Raw genomic sequence first — 26,405 nt, 5'->3', positions numbered from 1 at the left:
GTGCTTGTACCAGGTATTTTCAGGCTGAAGCCCAACACTGACTACATGATCTGAAGCAAGTCACCTACAGGAGAATGATCGACACCCTTGCAGGAATTTCAGCCAGAACTGCTTGATAATCCTCAGATGTCCCTTCAGAAATCTGCTTTTAACTTCAGCACTTGCTGTCTTCCAGCTCCAAGAACTTTATACACTCCAAAGCAGTGTCTTCAATTGATTTTGATGAGCCAGTAAGATTTGCAGCTAAGTAAGGCATAACTCCTGATGTCACTTGATTGAAGTAACACACCTGTTTGAACAAAAGCAAATGAAACAAAAAAGCCTATGGATTGCAAGTTAGCCATTTTTTTGCAGAGCCTGGATGAGTACCAGAGCTTTTTTGGATGTGAATAGAAGCACACAGTGCTTCTGAAACTGAAGGCAATAATTTGCAAAAAGCATTCCTTTTTTTCCACTCCAGTGATCTGGGTGTCCTCGCTGCTCTCAGACCCTCCAGCATCTGCAGGTAAATTAACACAGCAGTGCAGCAAGAAGCACTTGTGTATAGCATGTTAAATATCTGTGTTTTGTGAGCAAAGCTGTTGCCCAAAAAAAGGACTTGCAGCCACCAAGAGCTGCTGAAAGTTTTAAGAAATGTGTTTTCTTAAATGGAAAAGTTTTAGCCTTCCCATGGCAAAGAAGATTGGCATGGGTCCAGAGATGGAAATCAGATTGTGTGATTCCTGGCATACGAAAGTTCAAGCGAGGAATTTAATTTGAACTAATTCCTTGGCCTTTGTAGTGAGTGGAAAGAGAGACACACAACCAGAGACCAGTGCAATGCACAACCTCTAGAAGTCAGTGAATAACTCTGGAAGGGCAGGGCAGCCTCCAGTGCTCAGTTCAGAGCTCACTTCTAACAGATTGGCCAAAGTTGGGCAAGATAGACTCCACACACCCAGACTGAACTTCTTTTTTGGAGGTATTTTGCTGTTCCCTTTGAAGTCTATCAGCTCAGGTGAGGTGACAGCCCCAGGACAGGGGGGACAGGGCAGGGGGCACAGCTGGGCCCTGCAGGGCTACTCACAGTGCAGGAGCTGCTGCTGTTGCTGTGGATCTGGAAGCCAGCACAGAGGATTTCACTCCTGCAGAACTCCGGGCTCGGGGGCACTGCCCTGAGGGTCACCGACCTCACAGCCACCGTGTAGGGCTCCCTGCAGGGCAGGGACAGGCATCACACCCTTCCTCTTGTTGCAAGCATGCACAGAAGTGACTACAGCGTGTCATTTTCACAGGAGGGCAGAGGACCTCGGTTGTTTTCAATGATCCTGGCTCAAAGCTGGGGCTCTGCTGAGCCTCAGTGAGGCTTCAGCACAGACTCCAGTCCAGGAGACCTCTGTGGCAGCCAGAGAACAATTCCCCACCTTTTCTTTTTAATTTACCCTGCTCTCCTCAGCCCACGGTTACTGCATCAGGGAATAACCCTTATCCAGAGGCTTCACAGTGTGGCCACAGTAAAAGTATCCAAACTCATCCAATCCCCTCATGGAGGGGGAAAGCAAGCACAGTACAGAACACTGCCTTTTAGTGCTAACTTGAAGAATTACTGAATGTGAAAAAAGAAACGGAATAGAGAAGGGTAAGATACACCAAAAGGTTCCATTTGCCCGTGTTTCACTATGTAACAACAAAAGGAGATCTAATAAAAAATAATACAACTTTTAAAAGTATGTTAAACTAAGCAAGGGACTTGGCAGAATTTAGAGATACAATCAATGTGTGAAATTTCAAGAACTTCCTTGACTAAATAAAAACTCTGTAATTACATGGAATGGGAGTACACAGTGACTTCAAACAAACAAAAACCAAACTCCCAGCCAGGTGCTTCAGCCCACTGACAGGCTCTCCTGGACATGATTGTTTTTCTCCATTTGCCCATTTGAAATTCTGGCCTATTTGCCCTCCTGGTAGACCACTCCCAGAGAGTCACTATCAAAGAATCAGTACTGGACTATGCTACAAATTTGTGATGATCTGTATTTATTTCATTGCACCTTCACATTGCAAAGCAGATCTGGTTGTACAAACTCAGGCATCAACCAAGGAATCTCACACCTTAGAAAGTAAAATGCCATCCTTGTCACCCGGTGACAGGTCAAGGTGACAGGACTCCAGACTGTGGCCCCAAAGTGCTCAGAGTGAAAATCAGAGCCATACTCACTGTGGCCTGCTGGGCTGCCTTTGGGACACCAGAATCACAAAGTCTCTGGGCTGGTGGCCTGTCATGGGGGCAGAGGTGACGTGGTAGATCTTCTCCTCCTCACTCACAGCCTGCAGCACCTCACACGTCCTGTGAAAACATCCAGCACACACCTCAGGCCCTGCTGTGTGCAACAGCAGCTCCTCCAACAAACTCAGTGCAAATGGGCTCCATCCTGACACAGAACCTTTCGTTTCCACCTTCCAGCAGCAAGGCAGAGAGAGTGAAACATTTAGGTTTTCTGCAACACCTCATCAGCAGTATTTCTTTAGGTTCTGTTTGTTACAAGCTGTAAATTCAGTAGAGTTTGTAGATTTTTAAATATCCCTAAGGTTCCACTTCCACCCTCTGGTAAAAATCTTTCAGGATGTAATAACTAACTGAAAATGCTTCACCAAATCAAATTAGTATAATTTCAATTCAACTCTCTCTAATCACTATTCTACACCATAAAAGGTAAATAAAAAACCTCAAACACCTTTTAGAGCCATTCCAAATCCTGTTTCAAATCACACAGACTTTCAAACATGTTATTTTTCTGAAAATATGCATTTTGAAGGATCCCATTTCTTGATTTCTTACTTTGACTGTACAGTAAAACTGAGCATCAGTGTCCCTAACAGCACAAACATGAAGGAATCCAGCTTCTCCTCAATTTTTAAGGCTAGCACACACAATATATCCACCTCAGTTCTTAGTTTAAACTTTTCCTTTTTTCACTCCTTTTGGGTTTTTGTCACTTTTAACATACACCTGCCTAGGACTGGAACTGTGCTCATTTAGAAAAAAGATGACCTCTGTCCTATCCCTCTCCTTTGACAGAGCACACTGTATTTTGGAACCAGAATAAGCACAAACCACATTTTACTTCTACACTAAAAAAAACCCCACAACTCACACTTTGACTAATGAACATTTGATGTCGAATTCTTACAACACTTTGTTCCTAACGGGGCAGGGTCTCACAGGAGTGTCTGTGACAGAGAAGAGGAGTGGCCAGGGGGCTCAGAGCCCCAGACAAGGACAGGGTCTCACAGGAGGTGTCTGTCCCAGCGCTGGCGGAGGCTGAAGTCGGACAGGAGGGAGAAGGCCACGTGGGATGGCACCTTCACCTGCATCTCCACCTTGAATGACAGCACAGCACCCTCCTCGTGGGTCCAGATTTTCACCTGCAAGGAAAAAAAACAAAACCCAGCATGTGTTAAAAATAAAGAATGATTACTGTAAGCATTTAGATGCATAAATGTTACACATTTAGGACTTCAAGCAGGTTTGCTCAGGAGCTCCTGGGAAATGCCACACGACTTTGTCCAGGTGAATCAGCCACCCTTGGCTTAGCCCTCTTGCCCCTAGAGCAACCCAGCACTTCCCTTTCCAAAATATCCTTCTTTTTCTCCCTTGCTGTCTTCTGTGAAGAAGAGCACTCAGAACTAATGATACTCTGAATAACTACTCAAAATCACGGTTTTGCATCTCTTGCCCCACACCTGTACTATCTTGCCTTGATTATTTTGGGTCTATTTGTATTCATAGACCTCAACCCCAAAGCGGAGAATTCAAAAGGAATAACCTGTACATAACAATGCACACACAAGAAGGTTTTGTCACCTCCCACAAACCCCATAAAATGGAAGAGGATGGGTACAACAGAATGTTTACAATTAGAGGATTTTATTCCCAAATTCATGTGCTTTTTTGCTTCTCAAATCCTGAGAAGTTAAAGAGATTTTCATTTTCAAGTGATGCAAATTCATAAGGTTCATCATCACTGTTGAGGTTTTGATGTTTTGGGGTGTTTTTTTTTCTACATCAAAAATGAGCAATCTTTTGATTTTTCCAAATTTCTGCAACAACACAGATTTTGTATTTCTCTCAATTGTCCTATCTTGGAAGAGAAACCAAGCCCCTGCATAATCCAGCAAGAACCTTGCTGAAGTAAAGTTTGGTGTAAAATTAAATGCTTAAGAGCTTTAAAAACCATCTACAGGAGGTCTGCATCAATATTCCTCTAAAGGCACAGAACAGAAATCATGTTGTTCTAGGAGTCTTCTAGACTTGAGAAATCACAAAACAAAGCAGGAGGCACAGCTGTCAAAACACCTCCCTGCTAAGTGAACGTTGGCAAGGCTGGATTGTCTCTGCCTTGTGGTTTTGTGTCAAAGACATCAGAGTGTCATTTCACACCTTCAAAAACTGTCACTCAGCCTGGGGTCATTCCAGTTGCAGGGAAAGGGAACAAATCCTCTGCACTTCAGGGTCATTCCCCCTTGTGCAGTCCCTCTCCAGACTTCTTGAAAGCCCCCTTTAGGTACTGGGAGGTGCTTCAAGGTTTCCCCAAAGCCTTCTCTTCCCCAGGAAGAGCAGCCTCAGTTGTTATCTCTGCCTGTCTCCAGGAGCTGGTTCAAGCTTGCTTTTCCCAGTGTTACCTGCTGTTTATTTGGCATAGCAGTGTTTACTGGAATATTTAACCACTGGAACAACCTACACGTGGCACTGGCAGTTTTGCCATCACTGGAATTCCTTATGATTTGCATCTGCTCTTACTTAAGTATCTATCTTACTGTCTACAGGCAAGAGTCACTAAGCAATGTTTCATAGCCGGCAATGCACAGGAGGTCAGACTGAAATACTGCAAAAGTCATTTATTGTCCCAAAACACCTCTGGATCTACATGATCTTGAAGTAAAGTGTCAGTCACTAGCCACATTTCAGAAACCCAGCCTTGGCAGATGCCAGCTGTCTCTCCATTTTCTGGAAAACATGGAAAACATGCACTGCAACAGGGTTAACACCAGGTTTTCCCTTGACTTTCTTCTGCTTTTCCTAGCAGCATCTTCCTCTGCTAGAAGTGGGTTACACACGTGTCCTCACTGATTTTGGGTTTATAACACCACCTCACAAACAGGGAGGTGCTTTGCTTCAGAGTTCTGTAGTTTCTTTTCTGCACTTACATTATCCAGAGTCTTGGTTATGTCCCACCCTGGTTTTCCTGCCAGGTGTGTCAGTGCAGCTATGTTGCTGTAACTCAAATAGGCCTGAAACACAAGACACGTGTCTGAAAATGGAGGGGTAAAGGTACATTTCACTGAACATTGCAGAAATGAGGTGTTCTTTTTTTCCATCATTATGCTTCAACTGCAAACAAATGTTTATTTTCCTCCTAAGTGAAAACACACTTCAGTAGTTTCTGAATTAAAACACTTCCAGTGGCTTCCTGATGCACTCACATGGCTGTTGGCAAAACAATCTTAATTAAAGGACAACAAAACCCTATTTTCAGCTTCTCCAGTTATAAAGCTATGAAGAACAACTTTGACCACCAGGGAGACAATACAGATAACCTCTCAGACCACTGAATTAATGGTTTTGTCCATCTTCCTCTTAAGTAATTAGAATCTACTCGAAAATTAACCTCTTCTGTGCTACCAAGCTGGGTCCATCTCGGCAATTGTTTTTCACAGCAGGCTCACAAGCAAAGAAAATGCAAATATATCCATTCTTTATGCTTGGCTACAGTGGATGGAGTTCTCATTTAACCACTCTATAAAGAGAATACAGCCTTAGAGTCTTCATTGACAGGGTTTGTTTTCATAGGAAATAAATCTTAAGCAAGCCTTTTTCATCATTGCATGCATTTATCATTGTGTGCATTTCATTTGTTGCTCTGCAGAAAAAATAAATAAATAAAGCTGCTTTAGCCACAAAAACTGGTCACTGAAACAACAATTAGCTTATCTATAAATCCACCTAAGGTCAGGTTCAGCACCATTCACTGCAGGACACAGGCACTGTCAATGGCCCAGCAAGTCCAAACCAGAGACACTTGGTACAGGGAATATGGGAATGAACATGACTTCACCTCTCTATCCACAGATTTATGCTATCCCAATGTTCATCTCTCTGCTGCTATCTCTCCCCCCACTTTTAGCACTTACTAAATTATTTCCTCACTGCAATTTTTCAGATATTCTGTGGCTGGATAAAGACAAAAACCAAAACCCCCAAATTACTTCCTCTACAGTAGAATTCAGCTTTTATAACAGCTGGGGACACTGAGGGATAAATCTGCAGGAGACCTTAAGGGACCATTTGTATGCATCTGTTTTAAAGAAAATTTTTTATTCTTTGTATTGAACTTACTTTTACATCAATAGTGAATCATCTACTCTCTCTTTTTTAAAGAGAAATTTCACTGTGTTACACATCCATACATTCCTCACGACTACCACAAAACTTCAGAGGGTCCACCTGTACTGCCACAGCCTGAGCAGCTGCTTCACACACCCCAAAAGGTGCACAAAATCAGCTTTTTATGCACCTACAGATTACCTGGTTGCTTGTCTCCCAGGCATCAGAGGGCTTGTCTCCTTTAGCAGATAGCATGCATTTTCTAAAACATAATTAAAGAGACACAGTAGCATAAACTGGTTCTTTACACATCTTATGCTAGGAAAAATCACTTTCTGTAGGTTTAAGTGTCTTCTAAATACAGGTACTTTATCAATTTTTGGTTTGCAATAACTGCTTTTTCTTTCCAAGAAAGACAGTGAAACACAATAACCTCCAGAGCAAAGTAATTTTCAGACAAGTAGCCTCTAACAATTTCAGTGCCACTGAAATGAAATTATTTATAAATGTAAGCCATATAACAGCCATATATACGTTAAGGAGAGTTCAATTACTTTATTTAGAGGACTATGAAATTAAGTTTTTAAAATCAAGACCTGCTTGTGACTCAGCTATACCTGGTGAGTCGAATCCTCCTCCTGGCAATAGCTCCATGGTACCTCCTCACACCATCCTGCATGAAAAGTGAACCAGAGAGCAACACATCTCAATATTTTAGAACAAAGCCTGAGTAAAGACAACTAAAAATTATTTATTCCAGATGGGCAAATGCCAGAGCAGTAATACAAGCAAATATAGAGTAATTGTGCAATGGCCTTTCCACAAGCTTACCCAAGTAAACAGGTGGTTTAGTTTTTGCTTTAGCAATATTCTCTGAAAATTGAAAAAACCCAATGTGATAGGAGAGCTGTATCATTGTAGCATCCTCCTGCTGCTGTTTGGTCCTAAAGCACTGGCAGCTGGGCAGTGCACCACACACATTCTGCTCTTTCTAAATATGCCACCCACCAAATAAATATTAACCCAATTTATCATCATCTGGTGTTCAAAGCACAAAGGGAAATTGTATTTTTCAAAGTCAGTTTCTCCTCTTGGGACAGCCTGCAATGAGCAGTAGTGAAACTTACTGCCCCAGTGAGTACATAAGACACCTTGATTCATTTGTCTAGTCCCCATCCTATAAAAATAAGGTCTCTGATGTTAAAAAATAATTTCATTTCTGCCTACACTGGCTGTCTAAAATTCTTGTAACTGGAGCAGGAAGATTAGTGACAGGTATTAAAACAGCAAATAATTCAACAACAGCATTCAAACTGCTTCAAGTGCTTCATGAACCACTTTCAGGGAAACATGAACTGAGATCTCCATGTCAAAGGAACTGAAAAGCCCACCCACTTCATGGGATTTGATTCCCACAGACTTCTTTATTCGCTCTATTTCTCATCTTTGTTAAGGGTTTATAAAAATAACTATTCACTGAATACTTACAAATTTCATCTACAGTCAGTGGAAACTGCACAAGACGTAGACAAGTGGAAAAATCTCCAAACACATCATACTCTTCTCTGCCCATCAACCACAGAATCTCTAGCCATGAGGATCCTCCACTGAGCCTCTCACTTTTGGAAGACTAAAGCTAACAATAACAAACCTCTCACTCGAGGGCAAACCTTTCATTTGGAGCTTTTGTCTCCTGCAGAAAGATGCACTGCAGTGCCCTGCTTGGTCCTTGCTTCCCCAGGAAGGCTGTGGTGACCACCCCGCTCCTGAGAGCTCACCTGAGTCGTGGGCTTGACCCTGGGGAAGGTGAGCAGCTCCCCTTTGTCATCCAAAGCATTAAAAATGAGGAATGCACTGTTAATGTGCCGTGGCTGGTCCTGGATCCACTCCTCACAGTTGTAAGCCTCCACACGGACACCAACCTCCACACTGAAAGGGAAGTTTAATTAAAACACTGAACTGCTGCCAGTGATGCAGAAGCAGCCCTGAGACATGCTGGAAAGGACTGCAGTACCTCCAGGTGTGCAGGAAGCCTGACTCAAATACCTTCTGTAGCTTAGCAAATCAGTTACTCAATCTGGACTGGCACACTTCTGAAATAAAATAAACGATGGCAGTAGCTAAATAGCATTAACAAAAATAAGCAATAAATAGAATGCAGTCTGTCCACCAGTGCCAAGATGGGAAGATCCTGGCAAGAAGCTGGCATCTTCTGAAGAGTCAAATCTATGGGAGCAACTCAGCCCTTGAAAATCCCTGAATTTCAAAGGAATATTTATTGTCTGCATTGACAGGAATGGGATTTGGTGACAAATGATCTTTGAACTGAAAGTCAGAGAAATTTTTTTTTTAAAAACTTCTACTGATAAAAGTGAAACAAAAAAAAGAGGCACATATAGGCAGTCACAGATATAGATACATGCCTCGAAGTCACACCTGAAAAATAATTAATTCACTAATGAAAACCCTACTGATGAAACCTGAAACACACAGTGTAGGCAGGTGCTGGAGATGCCCAGGGAGACAACAGATGTGGAGCTTTACCTGTTGTGGAAAGTGTTGTTGACAATGGCATTGAAGACCAGGCGGTCACCCACAAAGGATGGCCCCCAGAATTTGAACATGTTAACAGCCTTCAGGATGGGGTGTGAACGACACAGGCGGCTGAAACAGAAACCAGAGAGACAGACCAAAACACACAGTTGTGCTAAAAGCACAGCCGGCGCGACTGACTACAGAAACGGGGCTTGCAGGACCTGGAAGGTCACTCAGTTACACTGATCTACTCCATGCTACCATGTTCAGCTCCAAGAGCATGTAAGTCGAGCTTCAACCATCATAACATCACTTATGTCATGCTGTTTCATTTCCAACACGTTCTACAAACACCAATTAGTTCTCACTGCTTGAGACTGCCCTCTCTTAAAGCCAGACCATGAATCCCTTACCTACAGAGTAACCACTTGCCTCACAGTTTCATTAATTTCTGTAGGGCTGCACGGGGAGCAGGCTCCTGAGCAGTGTAAAAATGCCAGACCTTAAAGCCTTTAAACAATTAAAGGAAACCTGAGCAGAAAGGCTGAGCACCAGGGACACTGTCCAAGCAATGCCATGCCAATTTATCTAGTCTTAATATTTGTACATTTTGCTTATTTATAGATGCTTTCTGCTAGTTTCATATGAAATTAGAACTAAAACCCCTTATATATATAGATAAATAGATAGATATAGATATAGATATAGATATAGATATAGATATAGATGATACAGATATAGAGATAGAGATAGATATAGAGATATATAGATATAGATAGATATAGATATAGATATATAGATATAGATAGATATAGATATAGATATAGATATAGATATAGATATAGATAGATATAGCCTCACATGGCTACCAGATGCAGTCTGTGTAAATAGAATCTTGTTTCCAAGCTCTCTGGAGCAGGCAAAAATCAGGTTTCTTCATCAGTTCTGCATGTATTCAAAGCCCCTCACTTTCTACTGGGATGTCTGTGCATCACAGAAAGAGGGGACAATATACAACATATGACATTTCTTTTTAGCAACACACTGCTCTCAGTAAGGAGCCCATGTGCACATCCAGGATAGATTGTTCCATGGTGAAGTTTTCTAAATTTGAAAATACAGTTTTGTAGCACTTCTAGCTTTTAACTCAACTGCACTTTGAAAACTAATGTACCAGTATTGTTAAATGCACACAATTATCTCCAGCTAATTAACTGACTGGTACATCTCTTCAATAGTCTAATACATTTGAATTACTTTGTAATTAAATTAAAATAATTTGCTCCTCTGATTTAAAATGCTAAGCGTTGATTTTATTTACAATGTTCACTCTAAAGATGCAAACACAATAATGATGAGGAGAGGAACAAACCAGAAATCAGACTTAAATATTCATTTCTTTCCTGGAAAAGTACACCCTGAATGCTTTTATTGCAAATGTAAGGAACAAGAAAGTATCCATCAAGTTCAAGCTAATATTACTAATATTCAAATTGTTTTATTGCTATCTGCAAGATTTTCAAAATTGACCAAAAAAAGGTAGTGGGCAGGCAAGAAGGAGAGTGAGTAACCTTTAAAATGCCCTTAGAAATTTTATTTTTCTAGGGCTATCCTTCCTCTTCTCTTCCTCCATCAGTTTATGGCCATAAAAGTTGTTACCTGGCACCTTCAAAGGTGGGGTCTGACTCTGAGTGGCCTCACAAAAGGTTCATAGTGAGAGTGGTTACTTCTCAAGCAAAAACTACAACATCTCTGCTTTCACCCAGCCTCTGACACCAGCTATTATTCCTGAAATTATCAACATGAGTAATCATGTTTGACATTAATTAGTTTGAAGAGAATTTGTCCAGTACTCCATTTGCTGATGTCTCCCTTCCTTTTTTAAATCTAAATGCGACTCCCACAAGCTAAAATTTATCAGATGAATACAGGTAAATATTCTGAGTCATGTTATGGCAAAAATCTGCATCAGTCCCTTCAAGCCACTGGAAGTGCACGTGGGGTAAGGTCAGTGCACTCTGTTGTTACTAAAACAAGTTGTTTATCCAACCACTACAGAAAATCTGTTGTTATCAGTACAACCACTGGCTACAAATCAAAACCATATGAATAATGAATGGAGAAGTCATTTAATTATTAAAGATAAAAAGGGAAAACATTTCTAACGTCCCTGCAGTGAATTAGGTCACTCGGTATGCAAGGAGAATTCAGACTGAAACTTGAGGGCTGCTCACAAAGAAGCTTTGTGCAGTGTCCAGGAACAGGAAGGGAGAAAAACAACGGTTTGACTCCAGGGAAGAGGAATTAAGTGATTATGTGCCTGGGTCACACTGACAGCAGTGTCACAAAACATACTTTGTTCTTTTTACCTGAAGATGCCCGAGCTCTTTAAACTGCTAAAATTGTTGCAAGCCATAGGATGTGCAACTCAGAGGGCCTGAAAGGTCAAGTGACTTGCTGAGGGTTATGCATCCATTCTGTGCACATACCAACAAAACAGAGCCTGTTCATGTGGATCCTTTTTCTCTGACTCATTTTTCTTCTGGCATCACGAGGATCTGCAAAGTTCTAGCAGGCTGTTAGTTTTTGGATGTCACTTGATACAGGGTGAGTATCGGTTTTATCCTGATTAAACACCTAACTTTGTTTCTAAAACACTGCACCAAGCACAAGGAGAGCAGGTTTCTGTTCCTGTATCCAGTGTTAGCTTTCTGCAAAGATTCCCAGGAAGGTAACACAGCCTCTTTTGCCTTAGGCTCTGTATGTGTAACAGAATAATGTCTGAGTCTCAGTGGCATGGCATGCTGTGGGAGATGTACCACTTAAATAGTTCAAAGGCCTCCTGTAATGTGAGGAGGAAGACAAGTCACAAAGGCCTGGGTCTGTACTATTCATAAAATAAATCCCTGTGAAACCTTTAACATTAAAAGCACATCCACTTAGAACCACATGCAGAGACAATGCTGTAGGAAAGTACCTTGCTGAAATGCTTGCCACTGTCTGCATCCAAGCCATGATCTGGCCACCAAAAGTGTTTCCATGATGGTTTGCATGAGGAGGCAGGACAAGCTCAGTGCTCTGTACGTGGGTATGCTCAGTTGAAACTGCATCTTTCTCTTCACAAGTATCTGAAACACAGCAGCAATACATCAATGAATGCTTTCAGAAGAAAGCACACCCAGTGAAGAGAGCAGCTTGCTTCAGACTCAGCAAAAAGAAGAAAAACGGAAAGGCACAGAAGAACCTCGTGGTTTGCAAGGGGAGGAATAAGAGGCTGAACATTTTCTCTTTTCTCCCAGGAGCTGCTGCTGCCAGCCCTCAGTGCATGCCCACATCCCTGTGTCAGGGGCAGTTCTGTGTCCCTGTGTACAAATCTTGTAATTGCCTGAGACAACACCTGAGTGAAATGACTGAAATGAGGATCTGAACCACCTTGTATCACCTGAGCATTTCTGATCTCTCAAGTGTTTAGCCATGCATCCTCACTCTAATCTCAATTCTTTTTGGTCGTGTTTCACAGGAAAAGATTTAGGCACGAGATTACATCAAGTAATTTTAAAAGTGCCTATCTGTGCTAGGAGCTGCTGGTCCTGAATGGTACTTTTGACTTGTGCCATAATTAGCTAACTTTGTGATTATGTAAGTGTGTGGAAACATATGACTAACTTGTACTTTGGACCTACTCAAGGTGTTCCCTAAGATCCACTCGTCAAATAAACCTCACTTTCAGGGTATGATTTGTGCATATGCTGCTACCTAGCAGCTTTTACACACAATGTTCTCTCCTCTCTTCTCCCACTCTGCTTGTTCTGTCTCCTTAAGGAGGTGAATTAGTGCTACAATAATATCCTTCAAAGAAGTTTCCAGGAAAGGCAGTGGAGACAAAACCCATCGCCCTCTGATTTGTCACTCAGGTTATTAAACTGTACCCTGTGAGACAGTTACCGTGAAGACAGATAGCTTGTTTTCTTGTACCAAACAAGACTCTTCAGTTCTACGAAGTCCTACTAAATTGTTAAGGTTAGATCTTTGTTTATAACAGGTTTAATCTCTCCTCAGTAAAGCCACATAATGCCTGTTATTTATACATGGAGCTAGAGCTAAGATTTTCCAAATACCAGCACATCTTCTTAACTGCTCTGAGTAATCTCTTTTGTGGGGGAACACAACAAGTTATGAGTGCAACTTTCTTTAAAAACAGAAATTACTCCCATATATAAAGAAGAAGCTGTTTCTTCCTTATGTTTTTCTAACTTTTTTACCTGTTCTGACCCCCATGTAATGAAACTTCTGCTTGTTGGGAATCATCTTGGGGCATAAACACAGTCCTTACTTTCCTTTCTGGCAAAGACATGGCCATAAGCCTGAGTGAATGTCATGCTTCTGTCTACATCACAGCTAGTGTCACAGAAGTTTATTGCTGTGTTTATTGCTGAGTTCTGTGTGACCTGTGAAATCTCACACACAGAACCACGTGAAGATCTGCATTTCACATCTCTTTAATGGACACCTGGCCTTCAACTCTGCCTTTTTACTTCTGGGATTTCTGAGAGACAAAGAAATATCACTCTGTTAGAATAGCTGCCTAACACACCTCTGGCACCTCTATCCACAAATCTGGCAAACTCCTCTACCTGACACCACAACCCCAAGGAGATGTTTTGCCAGCTTTTTTCCTTCCTTCCAATTGCCCATAAGTGTTCCACCTTCTGAGCTGAGTACAGAAATCACCTTCCTTATTGCTCTCCTGCATCAGCTTTTGAAAGACCTGGACGTAGCCCAGACGGATTCTTCTCCTCTCAATAGCCAGGCTGTGCTCCAGGTGGTCTTCTGCAGACAGAAGCTGCACAGGTTTTAACTCAACCTGTGCAAATGTGGAGGAAAAAAATTCAACAATTCTGAATTTCACAATCGAAACAAAGCGCACTTTGAACTTGAAATGGCATCAGCATTTTCTACAACTTTTTCCTATCAGCTGTCCAAGATGACAAGTTTAATAATACAACTAACACAGAGTACAAAGGTCAAGGGATTCTGCATTATCCTTTCAGAATCATTCACTAAAATTCAATGACAAAGTGCTTTTAGCTTCTAAATACAAACATCCACGAGAGCACACAGTGTTTAAGACAGTTCTCATTTAAGGAAAAAAAAAAAAAAAAAAAAAAAAAAAAAAAAAAAAAAAAAACCCCAAAAAAAAAAAAAAAACCAGGAAAAGATGAACTTAATAAGAAGGTTTGAGGATAGAATTTTTGAACCAGATATTAAATTTGGTTGCATTTGTCAATGGTGTCAGTGCAAATTCCTGTGTATGTCAGTTCAATGACAAACTGCATCCAAACCAAAGGTAGTCATCCATCCTAAGGCAGTAATTTTAATAAAATTACTACATTTGGATAATTACACCACAGGTGACCCTGAACAATCACTTGTGAGATTTGTCTAGAAGGCCTAGCCTCAGAAATATCAAAATAATGCACAAAGCAGTGCACCACAGACAAATTCAACATTTTGTGTCTTGCAGTGCTGCCACTAATGTTTCTCAGCTTTTGAGTCTTCCCTCTAACACTCTTGCAGATTCACTGCATCCTTTCCAGTCCCTTTCAAGAGCTTTCTAGATTTTCCCAGATGGCCCAGATAAAAAATTAAGATGGTGGGTATATTGAGATTCTCTATGTACAACTGTTTAGAAACAGTTGTTCAGAAAAGTGGATTTGGAAAAAATATTCTTCAATGTCTCTGAGACTTTAGTTTTTGATGGAATTTGAACTGAACTCTCAAACTCCCTCTGGGACATTCCTGTCCTAAGCCTAATCTTAGTTAATCATCACCAATTCAATCCTGAATTAATCTCCCCAGAAATTTGGGCAAAAGGTAAACAGGTTTATGTTATGAGTATGATATCAAACTAATAACAAACAATTCTCACTTGATAATATTTCAGTGCTATCAGGCTAGCAATTTAGCCATTAGCCCTTCAGAGACAAGAGCTGGGCTGTAGTTTTGGTAAAACTGCTCCAGTCTGTTTCTTCTCCAAACTGTGGCACATCCTCAGAAGAGAGAGCAGTAGTGACTGGATGTATTAATTGCTCATGGGATGACTCTGCCAATCTCCAGTGGGTGTTTAGCACCAGATGTGCAGTCATAACACATGCAGGGAGACAGGAAAGTCAGACACATGATGTCACATTCAAGAAAGTAGGATTTTACATGCAAAAGGAGTTTATTAAGAGAGTCTGAGGAGTGTTTGGCCTTCCCTACAAGAAAATTCTGAAAAGACTGTGCCTGTCTGCACAGTGATGTGAAGGCCAGTGTTACCAGGACTGATTTCCAAACACCTCCACAGAGCCAAACACTGGGCAGAAGAAACAGCCCTGGCGTGAAAATCAATCAACATAAATGGCAAAGAACAATTTAGATTGGAAGTGAGCTTAAAAATAATGTCTTCTGCCTGAACAGTGATGTCTAAACAACCTCCCCAAGAGGGGATGTGAAGGATAAAAAAGGCCACCCTGCATCAACTTCTGAAAAGGAGAGACAAGGATCTTCCTTCCTCTGCTTGCCTTCGTCAATACTGTAGCCCTCACAAAGACTTCTATAATAAACAAACATGCAAAAGGAAATGGAAATGAAAATTGAAATAATAATAACAATAGTAATAGTAATAATAATAATAATAATAATAACCTAACCATTTCAGAGAAGCAAACCCCCAAACTCTGTCTTATAAAGTCTGAACTTCATGCTTTTTTCCTTTCACTGATCAAAATAAACAGTGTTTCTGCTGTGTTTCACAACCAGAAAAGTTGGGTTATTTCACAGAAACTCAGTCACTCCAAGCTTAGGAGAAAACAGGAAAAATACCTTTGCACCACCAACTGGTTTGGCCACATATGTTGCATATGCCACACTCACAATCCTTTCAGCATTAGTCAAAACATCCTGTACTGTCACCTTGATGCCAACCTACAAGGGAGAAGGAAGAAGGTGGTGGGGGAAGGAGACAAAAAAGGGTATTTGCATCATTGTCACTTGATTTGAGACAATACAATGCAGTTTTTATCAGTCCCTTACACCTAAAGGATAAAGGTAAAAAACGTGCTCTAATCACTGATACATCTCTGGTCATCACAATATTCACTCAGCTCTGAAAGGTTTATTAGTACCACAACTTTTATGTTTGTTTAGCATCACTTGTAGGGGAAAATTACAAAAACAGGAAAGACACTTAAATGTAGTTTTATGGATATTTCCTTGCATTTTCTTCTGTGGCATTTGGAGTCCCCACCTGAAGCAGTTTCTATGATCTGTACATGCAAAAAAAGTGTGTTTAGGGGTGCAAAGCACAATGAAGCACTTGAATGTGAAACACTGGATTTGATCCTGTGGCATAGGCCTGACATACATCAAAATTAGTTTTTTTTCTAATTTCTAGAAACTTTTGGAATACATTACCTGTGAGATGCATCACTCCCATTAATAATAATGGGAATTGGACACAGGCACAATGCACAAAAAGCACCCCCAAAAGTTCAGTTCTGATTTGAAGTGATCAGGCAAGGCATTGCATACTGACTGCAGTATGAAAATTAAGATCATTGCAAACCTGAGATATGTACATTTGTATCAGAAGTTTCAAAAATGCTTTGAACTTCACCTGTTCTGTGGATCTGGCCTAGACCAACACCACCAATCCCATCCTGCCCACTACCCCTGCCAAAGGCTTTAATTTTGGGGGGCCCAGGTGCTACTCTGACTTGGATTATTTTACAGGAAACACCCAACTGTACACTCTGAAAGCAGTGCCATTAGGCAGTGTTTTTGTTCAGATATCTGCAAATATCTGGAGCAAATATTTGGCCCCACACTGTGCTCCTCTGCTGCTCCCACCTCTGCTCTATTCCTTCAACATCTTTAGAAAAAAGAGTGATGATGTCTTACCTCCATGCTGGTTTTGAATGCTCTGTTCACCTTTGTTCTGATGGCAATAATTTGTCCAACCCTGTTAAGAAGAGTAAGACCTTACAGCAGGCAAACATGCAGCTTTCTAAGGGCTTCAATCTGCCTCTCTGTGTACTCCTAAAAGTAGTGAAGAACATCTCATTAATCAGTCTGTGTCTTGCACACTGCACTGAGAATTCACTGAAAAAAAGTGAATTTTTCACTGTTTTCTGTTCAACACTGTTATTCTCCAGTCAGACTTGGTCAATAAAATTACAGCCACTTTCACAACCTTAATGGCAACTTTCCTTCTCTCTGCTGGTGTCTGAATGGCAGCAGGTGTGCTCCAGGTACACCCAGAAATTCTGGCTTTTGCTCACAAGCACATCCTGCACCAAATCACTGAGCACATCTAGCTGCAGGAGCTCTCAGATACACTCTACAGGCACCTCTGACACACAGGTATGTGCACATGAGGAGACAGCCCCAGGGAGAAAGTGCTCTTGGACATCTTTAAAGGATGGGGAAAGAGTTCATGTTCCAAGTCTTGGCCAAGAACAGGACTTGTCCCCTCTGTGCTAACACCATCCCTCTGAAAACCACTCTTCCCCATTAACCTATATAAAACATCTAAACAGAATATTTACTTTATTATCTAGTAAAAATTCCAGAGATTCTAGATTACTAGATTATTATCTAGTGTGATTTCATTATATTATGTATTATTTTTACTATGTTTAAAATTTTTATTTCATTATTTATTACTTTTTAAATTCTCCTTACTGTGTCATCAAAACAGATTTAAATGAGGAAATATTTTCTTTCCTTCTGGAATTCCTGAAGCACCTGCTCCATGTTGATAGCAGGAGCAAACCCTGTTTCCAAAGCCCTGAAATCCCAGCCCTAAGCAGTGCTGAGAGGGTGGAAGGAAGGCAGCTTACCCTCAAGTTTTCCCACTGAGCAGGAAGTAAAAGGACACAATGTTCAGGGTAAGCCACAGCCAAAACTGAAGGGTGTCAGGCCACTGCCTCCAGGGAATTCAAACTGAATTACAAATGCTAAAGAGCAGCCCTGGGGCAGGAAAAGTGGAGCTAATTACAGCCAAGACTGAAGTAAAATGTAACTCAGAGCACTTGGGTACTGACAAAAGATTCACAGGAAAGGGTTTTGCACAGTTATTACCCTGGTTTATTTAAAATAATAATAGTAATAATAATAATAGTTGCTTCATAATTTAAATTAATGAATTTGGGACATTTAAAGGTAAAGGCTTACTTAAATTGTTTATTCCACTGCAGAAGTAGAATGGGAAATAGGAAACAGGATACCTGCTCCTCCAGAGGATCTGACAGGAACAACAAACTACACAGCAATTTTCTCTTTCTTGTTCTCACCCAAGAACACAGGTGGAATCCTTTGGTGGACAGGGCAGGGGAAATGGTCAGGGCAAAGAACCAACACCATCTGCAGGTGCACAGCCCTCATTAGCTTCTGCAGAAGATGCTCAGAAGTGGTTTTTGCATTATTCATTGCAAAGAAAAGGCAGAACTGTTAAGGAAATTGTGCCAAACTGCCACCAGCTCCCTCCCAGAAAGGAGAGTGTTCAGAGCTGCAGGTATGCAGGGGCAGAAGTCACACAACACCACACTTCCACCTAAAACTGTCAGAAACTCACCAGAATGAACTGACTATCATTCACATACAAAAGACTAACAAAATATAAAGAAATGCAATTAAAAATCAGATGTAATTGAAAATCAGCACCACTGATTTTCTGTGTATTACAAGGAAAGGAAGAGGTTAGCCTGGTTGAAAGCCAAGTTTTGAACTATACAGATGTGTGACAATTTCTCTTTACATCTCAGCTGAAATAAGCAGAGAGGAGTTAATCCCTGCAGAAGATTTAGTAACCTGGTTTAGGTAAATAAACCTTACAGTAAGCCACTTACTTAAAAACCATCTTATTAATTTACCAGAAAGAGAAGCAAGAACTCTTTAATTTATGCAAAATGTTTGTGTAATGAACTACATCTGGCAAAATTTAGGAAATTGCACAGTAAGATACAAGAAGGATGTTAGGGGTGACCTGGCAGAGAAAAATAATTTCTGAAATAATTTCTTTCACAGTTGCAAGATTTGTACCTGAAATTGTTGTTCCAAATGGAACATTGGTGTTACAAATAGAACATTGGTATTACAAGTGAGAGAAGAAACAGAAACAAATCTGGAAGGAAAAGTATTTTCATCCTATTCCAGAAGCTGTGTTCTGCTCTCAAGAAGCAAGTCAGAAAAGTGCTCTGAAGTTGCTAACTCTGTACTTTTACACCTGAAAGGGAAACACTACCCTGACTTTGATTAGTTTTCACAAATAATATTTTTTTCTAAGGACAAAATTAAAAACACAGAGCAAATCAAGGTAAGACAAACACTTCAATATTGTGAAACAGACCAAGAAATTTTCTTTTGAGTTCCAGATTTTGTATGATCATATTCTCTTCTTTGTCACTGGCTTTAGTTCTTACTCTAATGGACACTGGTCTAACAGTCTCAAGTCTGAGTGGATGCTTATTTTACACTTATCAACAGTTTTAAACTGACATCATCTGGCAGCCAGTGTTGCTTTGTTCACAGCCACAACTGCATGTGCACTGCTCCGTGCAACCAGGCCTATCCCATCTAACCATTCATTAATTCCCAGACTGCCCAGTGTAAAACCACACAAAACCCACAAAGTAAGGGCTTTATGTTTCTGTAAAGGTATGGTTTAGGAATAAAGGTCCTATTTCCTCTTATGGTGCCTTTTATCCCACTGAAAACCATGGAAAATGGTAAAACAAGTTCAGTCCCGTGCTATCTTGTAGACTCAATTAATTCAGTGCTCAGTGAATGTAAAACATTCATCTTTTTTTCTAAAATAGCTGAAAGAAAAAGATGTTAAGAAATGAACTGAAAGAGACCTTGCAACAATAAAAACACTGATAACAGCAAGTTTTATAGGTAGTATTCCTTATTTAACAGAGATAAGCAATGGCCTGCAGCCATTCCCTGGAGCCAGAGACCACTGGGCCATCAGTTTCTCACCAGGCATCTCGACTGCCAAGCCAAGTTAACAGCAGTCTGTTTCTGCCCTGTGAGATGGACCTGCTCTCTGGGTGGGTCAGGCTATCACAGGTGGAAAAGAGCAGTTGTGAGACTTAGCCCTGTGACTGTGGTGAGCTCACGGGTCTGCTATCTCCCATTTATAATGCCTGGGTTTATCTCTGCCAAACAGGAATCTGCAGAGGGAAAAGATCGGACTGTTGTCAGCTGGTTTGTACCTGGCAGCCTCTTCAAACTGAATGTCATCCATGGACGCTGTCACGCAGGACACCCCAGCATGCTTCTCAGCTTCAAAAGAGACACAGGGGCACACAGTTACAAACCAAAGGCGACTCCAGCGAGGGGAGAGAGGACGATGCATCTGACTCCATCATCATGATTTATTACAAAATATGGATATTGATCTAGTACCCATATCCAGCTGTGGGGGACAAAGACTCTTAACAGTTTAAAGTTAGGAAGTGTACGTTTATTGCTATGCTGGGCAGTGTGAGGGATAGCTCCCAAATACACACATCAATTTACAGGTGATTACAGAGTCCTTTTATCCGTACAACCATTGAATACCCAAAATACAAATGCATATTCATAATTTTGGTACATCCCGTTCCCTGCTTCGTATGCTAATTAGTTCAAAAGCTATTAAGCATACGTTGTTTGTTCCTTGAAATGGGTCGGTGGTCCCTTTCATGGGGAGGGGTCCCAAAATGAGGAAGTAAATGAGGTCTTCCTCATCCTGACCACCTTTCTACCATTTCAATGCAAATATGACAAATGAGCCCTTGGTAGAACTCCAATTCCCTGTCTTCAATTGGTTTCAGAACCAATTGAAACTTATGTTTCTAAAAGCTATTTGTCAGTTTCTATATTCTTCATTATAAACCCAGCTAACCAAACATTGTGTTGACAATCCATTATTAGTTAACTACTAGCTCCTAACTTCATCAAGGCCTACCCATTTATTTTCATTAACTCCAATAAAGTTTATCTCTAACTAAAGTCTTAGCTCCTCTAAAATTTCTAAATTCCTTAAAGTTTATGTCTTAATCAGAAGGCTAAATAATTACTTTATTATGCTATACTGCATACATTGAATCTGAAGTGAATCTGCCTTGCACTCACCCTTGCTCACAACTGCACGGAGCTGCTCTCATCTCTGATTCTCCAGTGACTGTCTCGTGACAGTCCCACACACACACACACAACTCTTGGCCCTGACAGGCCAAGGGAACAAAACATCCTCACTTTAGATAAACAATCCCCATATTGCATTCTACTTTGGCACTACACAGGCACAGCAAGTGATAAGAATTATATTTTCTCCTTCTCCGATGCTCAGAGAATGTGAATCCCAGAAATATTCTTGGGAAGAATTGTGTCTTGCTTTTCTCTGTGAGGAAAATGTGGCAGCAGTGACCACTCTGCACCTGCAGGGAGCTATTCACCTGTGGGCTGGTGCCTGACAGGCAGGGACTGCACGCAGCAGATCCCGCTTCTTCCTGCGAGCACCACAATGCAACTCTGCAGTGCGCCCCTTAGGAAAAATGGGAAGCTAAATAAGATTAAAGTTCACACGTTTTATCGTGATTCTGTTGTAAAGGGTGCTCGTATTTATGGGCAACATCAGGAGATGAGACTAGATGATGGCAACTATCTTAGTCTGAAAACCTCCACCTAAGGTCTTTTCCTAAAAATGAACATTCTGGTAAGAGAGCCTTAACAAGCATTTTGAATGACAGGAAGAGTCACAAAGTGCTACCAAGCTCACAGAAAGCTCATCATTCTCCCTCAAAACAATATGTCATGAGCGTCAGCTAGAGCAATGCAGTGGGGAACTTGTAGGTCAGCTGAGGATTCTGAGATGCAGGAGAAAAACCTACTTATTAGTAAGTAAAAACCTTAGCTTATTAGTGCAGTCACAACAGTGGAAAGCAGCTGAGTACATGTCCTTAGTGCTGCACCAAAAATGCAGGAATTAAGTAAAAATAAAAACAAGATTTAGGAAATTCAAAACAAGAATTCACCTGATATAAAATATTTTTAACTATATTTGAACTGTTAGTCATCTCCCTAGGGTACATTTGGCTGTGGAAAAGAACACACACTTTTTGTATTAATTATGAAAGCTAATCTGGAAAAGGTAAATGTCTTATTTACTGTTAATATTTAATCACCTGATAGTTAAGTTTTATAGCAAGTTAATAAGATATATTATTTATTTGACCATAGCACCTAGAGCTTCCAGTCAAAAGGTAAATCTGCAGTGTACTAGGACCTGTATAAACACAGAGAACCTCTGCTCCAAAGTCCTGAGTGACAAAGGCAAGAGAGGGGACCAGCAGGAAGCCTGGAAAATAGCACTGCACAACAGGCAAGAGCTCTCACTCCCAAGCAGCCCCGTGTTTTTAGCGAGCATCACAAGAGGAGCTCAGAGAAATCGGAGGTTTCATATCAAAATCTGAAGAGCTCCCTCTGAAAATTCGAGGGGAAAACACAGTCTTTACTAAAAAAAAAAAAATCACTCCTGAGGGGTTAAAACCCTGAAGGGCTGAAATGGAATCACTCCTTCCTGCGCCAGAAAGAGGCGTGCTCCTTCGGGGCAGCTGCCCCAAGCGTGGCACTGTGTGGTCACCGCTCTGGGCACAGCCAGCCCGGCTCCCCGGCTCCCCGGCAGCCCGGCAGGGGCTCGGGAACGCCGCCAGCCTCGGGAGCGGCTGTGTCGTGCACCGGGATCGCTGCCCGCCGCCGGGCGCTCGCCGTGCTTCCCCCGCAGCCTCACTCACGAGTCACTGGTGCGAGCTGGCGAGCGGGGTTTGGAAGCTTTGGAAGGCGAGAGGCAGGCAGACACGGAGTGTTCTGCGCGCTGGATGGATTTGTGGTTGTTTCACAGAACCGCAGAATCCCAGAATAGTTAGGGCTTGGAAGAGTCCTCTGGAGACCACTTAGTCCAATCCCCTGCCAAGGCAGCGGCACCTTTCCTTCTTTTTGGCACACAAGTGCCAATAATCTTAAATTAGTACTTTCCTTCCTTCTCTTACTTATCTTTTACCACCTCTTTTCTTCCCTTCTGCTGCTCCTTTTTGAAATTCTCCTCATCCTCGTGTTCCCACCACCTTCCTCGCTCTCCCGTGCCATCTGACGCCTCACCCTCGTGGCGTCTGTTCCTAACTGGACCCCAGATCTCCTGGGCTCCGAGAGAGAGACATGGAACTCCTGGAGTGGGTCCAGGGAAGGATACCAGAATGACTGGGGGCCTGGAGCATCCTCCTCACGAGGGAAGGCTGAGCGAGCTGGGTCTGCTCAGCCTCGGGAAGAGATGGGTGACAGGGGCTGTGTGTACAAATCCACGTGTACAAATGTCCAAAAAGGGTGTCAGAGCACGGATCAGGCTCTGCTTGGTGGTGCCCAGCAATGCGACATGAGCCAAGAAGGGAGAATATGATGCCCTGGAAGTTCGATTTGAACATGGAGCTGTGTCAGGCTGGAGAAGAGGGAAAGGTTCTTCCCCCAGAGGGTCGTGGGGCACTGAACAGACACTGCCAGAGCTCCAGGAACAGACACTCCAGGAGCATTTGGACAGCACTCCAGGGATGCCCAGGCTGGGATTGTTGGGGTGTCTGTGCAGGGCAGGGGTGGCGCTGGCTGATCCTGTGCGTCCCTTCCAGCTCAGGGGACTCTGTGATTCTATGATGAAGAACTTTTTCAAGAGCACTGAGCACACTGCCCAGAGAGGGTGTGGAGCGGAGCTCGCCGGTCCCGTCCCAGCAGTGTCTGTACGATCCCGTATCCCGGGCTCTGGGACGACCCCCAGGCGGGACAGGATCACCACTGTGGCCCCTTCCACCCTGTGACCCGGTGCCACCTCCAAAGCCCTCTCTCCCTTCCAGGGGATGACACCTTCCCTCCAGCCTCCCCAGGATAGGGGCCGTCCCCTCCCGCTCCCGGGCGAGCAGGGCCGGGCTCCCCTGGCCGTACCTGCGAGGCAGGCGGCGGCGTCCATCCATTGCAGCAGCGGCCCGGCGCCCAGCTCCCCGCGGGGCCCGGCGTGGGCCGGCAGCACGGCCCGGCACATGTACACAGCCATGGGGGAACGCTGCCCGCTCCGCCCGGCACCGCGGCCAGCGCCTCCGCCTCAGCCATGGGCGGGACCGGCCCGCCCGGCGCCGCGGCATGGGGCGGAATCGCCTCCGCCGGCCTCCCGCGGAGGCGGGACGGGCTGAGGGGAAAGGGAGCTCGGGCTGAGGGGGAAGGGAGCCCGGGGTGAGGGGATGAGGAGAAAGGGAGCTCGGGCTGAAGGGATGAGGGGAAAGGGAGCTTGAGGTGAGGGGATGAGAGGAAAGGGAGCTCGGGCTGAGGGGATGAGGGGAAAGAGAGCCCGGGATGAGGGGGAAGAGAGCTTGAGGTGAGGGGATGAGAGGAAAGGGAGCCCGGAGTGAGGGGAAAGAGAGCCCGGGGTGAGGGGAAAGAGAGCTTGAGGTGAGGGGATGAGAGGAAAGGGAGCCCGGAGTGAGGGGATGAGGGGAAAGGGAGCCCGGGATGAGGGGGAAGAGAGCTTGAGGTGAGGGGATGAGAGGAAAGGGAGCCCGGAGTGAGGGGAAAGAGAGCCCGGGGCGAGGGAATGAAGGGAAAGGGAGCCCGGAGAGAGGGGAAACGGAGCCTGGGAGGATGAAAGAGAACCCGGGGAGAGGGGTAAGGGGTGGCCGGGATGAGGGAAAAGGGGTGCTCGATATGAGGGGAAAAGGAGCCCGGGGTGAGGAATAAAGGGGTACCTGGGATGAAGGAAAGAGTGGGAAGGGGCTGAGGGGAAAGGGGGGCCTGGAATGAGGGGAAAGGGCGTGTGAGGATGCGGGGCCAGGGGTGAGGTGCTGAGGGGAAGAGAAGTGCCTGGAGCTGAGGAGGTTGATGTAGCAGGGGTGAGGGAAAAGGGATGAGAGTAAGTGGGTGTTGGGGATGAGAGGGTGGGGTGTCAGTGCTGAGGGGAATCATGGAGTGGTTTGGGCTGGAAGGGACCTTAAATCCCACCTAGTGCCACCCCTGCCATGGCAGGGACAGCTCCCACTGTCCCAGGCTGCTCCAGCCCCGGTGTCCAGCCTGGCCTTGGGCACTGCCAGGGATCCAGGGGCAGCCACAGCTGCTCTGGGCACCCTGTGCCAGGGCCTGCCCACCCTGCCAGGGAACAATTCCCCATTCCCAAGACCCCATCTCCACCTACTATCTCTGTCCACTAATTTGAAGCCATTCCCACTTGTTCTGCCACTGTCTGCCCTGGTACAAATTCTCTCTTTAGACCCTTTAGGTACTGGAGGGTGCCCTCAGGTCTCCCCGCAGCCTTCACCTCTCCCAGCTGAGCAGTTCCAGTGAGGGGCATTGTGTCCAGGGCACCAGGGACTGGATGTTCCCTCCACTCCTGTCCCAGGACTGCCAAGGTGACCTCACAGCCTGGCAGCAGCCACTGCTAGGTTTGGTGTGTCCATTGTCACTGAAATGCTGATATATCTAGCTGATATTTTCATTTTTATTTCTCTTTTGGAGCCTTGCCCTCTCATGTTGTCACCAACGTGACATCCCAGCAGATGCATCCAGGGCAGACACATTGCCATGCCAGAGGCAGCGGAACCACTGGCACTTCCAGCATGGACATTTGGATTCCCACCTCTGTGGCCACGGCCCTGGTCACATATTCCTGCAGGAGTCAACAGCTCGAGAGCCCACAGAGAGCTCCTTCTCTTACCTCCTCCTCCTCGTATGGCTGGTAAGGATACTGCTGCCCTTGCAATATATGTGAAAATACAAGCTCTGCCGAGGCAGAGCAGAGCAATCACATCGGAGCTGTCGGGAGGGTCATGGTTTTACTTTTGCCATGGATACAGTGTTATTGCTGCTGAAGGCTCAGCCTCTTTGGGGATGCTCAGTACCCGGGCTTGTCAGCTGGTGGTGAGGCAGATCTTTAACTGCCATGTAGCAGAGGGTATAAACTGCTAATGGTTTTCAGGAGAGAATGCGAGGCTTGTATTTGACTATTGTGCTGTGTGGTTTCAATGCAGCAGCAGCACTGTTTTCTGTAGCCCTTCCTTGCAACCTTTCCTCTTGGTAGTTACTGTTCCAGAGAGGGCTTCCCATGTTTCTCAGAAACATACATCCATGAGTTTACATCGTGAACACTTGTTCATTTAAACATTGTTAAAGATCCAGCTTTAAGCTATAACAGCCAGGAAAATTTGAATTTTAACCGAGTTTCTCAGTGCAGTAAGAGTTCTCTTCCCACACGGTCTGTTACTGTCACTGCACTGCTATAGCACTATCTCTGTTTCTATGCACACACTCTTTTTATCAAGCAACACCATGGCTGTATCATCTCACTTGTTACATTTCAGAAGAAACTGGCTCTGAAAATCAGCATGTTGTGCTATTCCCTACATTTATTTTCATTCTGTTGCATTAAAAAAAAAAAAAATTTATACAT

General features: G+C 43.5%; 1 protein-coding gene across 1 annotated transcript; it reads right to left on the bottom strand.

Annotated features, from left to right (window-relative positions):
• Positions 1 to 154: 154 nt before the first annotated feature.
• On the bottom strand, positions 155 to 24,082 carry ACOT12 (acyl-CoA thioesterase 12). Its single transcript, XM_041463292.1, is given in 17 exon segments — positions 155 to 289; positions 1,067 to 1,193; positions 2,201 to 2,329; positions 3,275 to 3,408; positions 5,191 to 5,274; positions 6,569 to 6,629; positions 6,985 to 7,040; positions 8,146 to 8,296; positions 8,912 to 9,031; positions 11,880 to 12,030; positions 13,634 to 13,766; positions 15,767 to 15,868; positions 16,844 to 16,904; positions 21,388 to 21,407; positions 21,410 to 21,476; positions 23,918 to 24,037; positions 24,039 to 24,082. Coding segments are annotated over 17 exon segments (1,695 nt in total).
• Between the last annotated feature and the right edge of the window lie 2,323 nt (positions 24,083 to 26,405).

The sequence above is a fragment of the Pyrgilauda ruficollis genome, unplaced genomic scaffold (assembly GCF_017590135.1).
Source record: "Pyrgilauda ruficollis isolate IOZ18807 unplaced genomic scaffold, ASM1759013v1 scaffold164, whole genome shotgun sequence".
Classification (NCBI taxonomy): domain Eukaryota; kingdom Metazoa; phylum Chordata; class Aves; order Passeriformes; family Passeridae; genus Pyrgilauda; species Pyrgilauda ruficollis.
The sequence above is the reverse complement of the archived record's forward strand: the minus strand, read 5'-3'. Positions and strand labels throughout refer to the sequence as shown.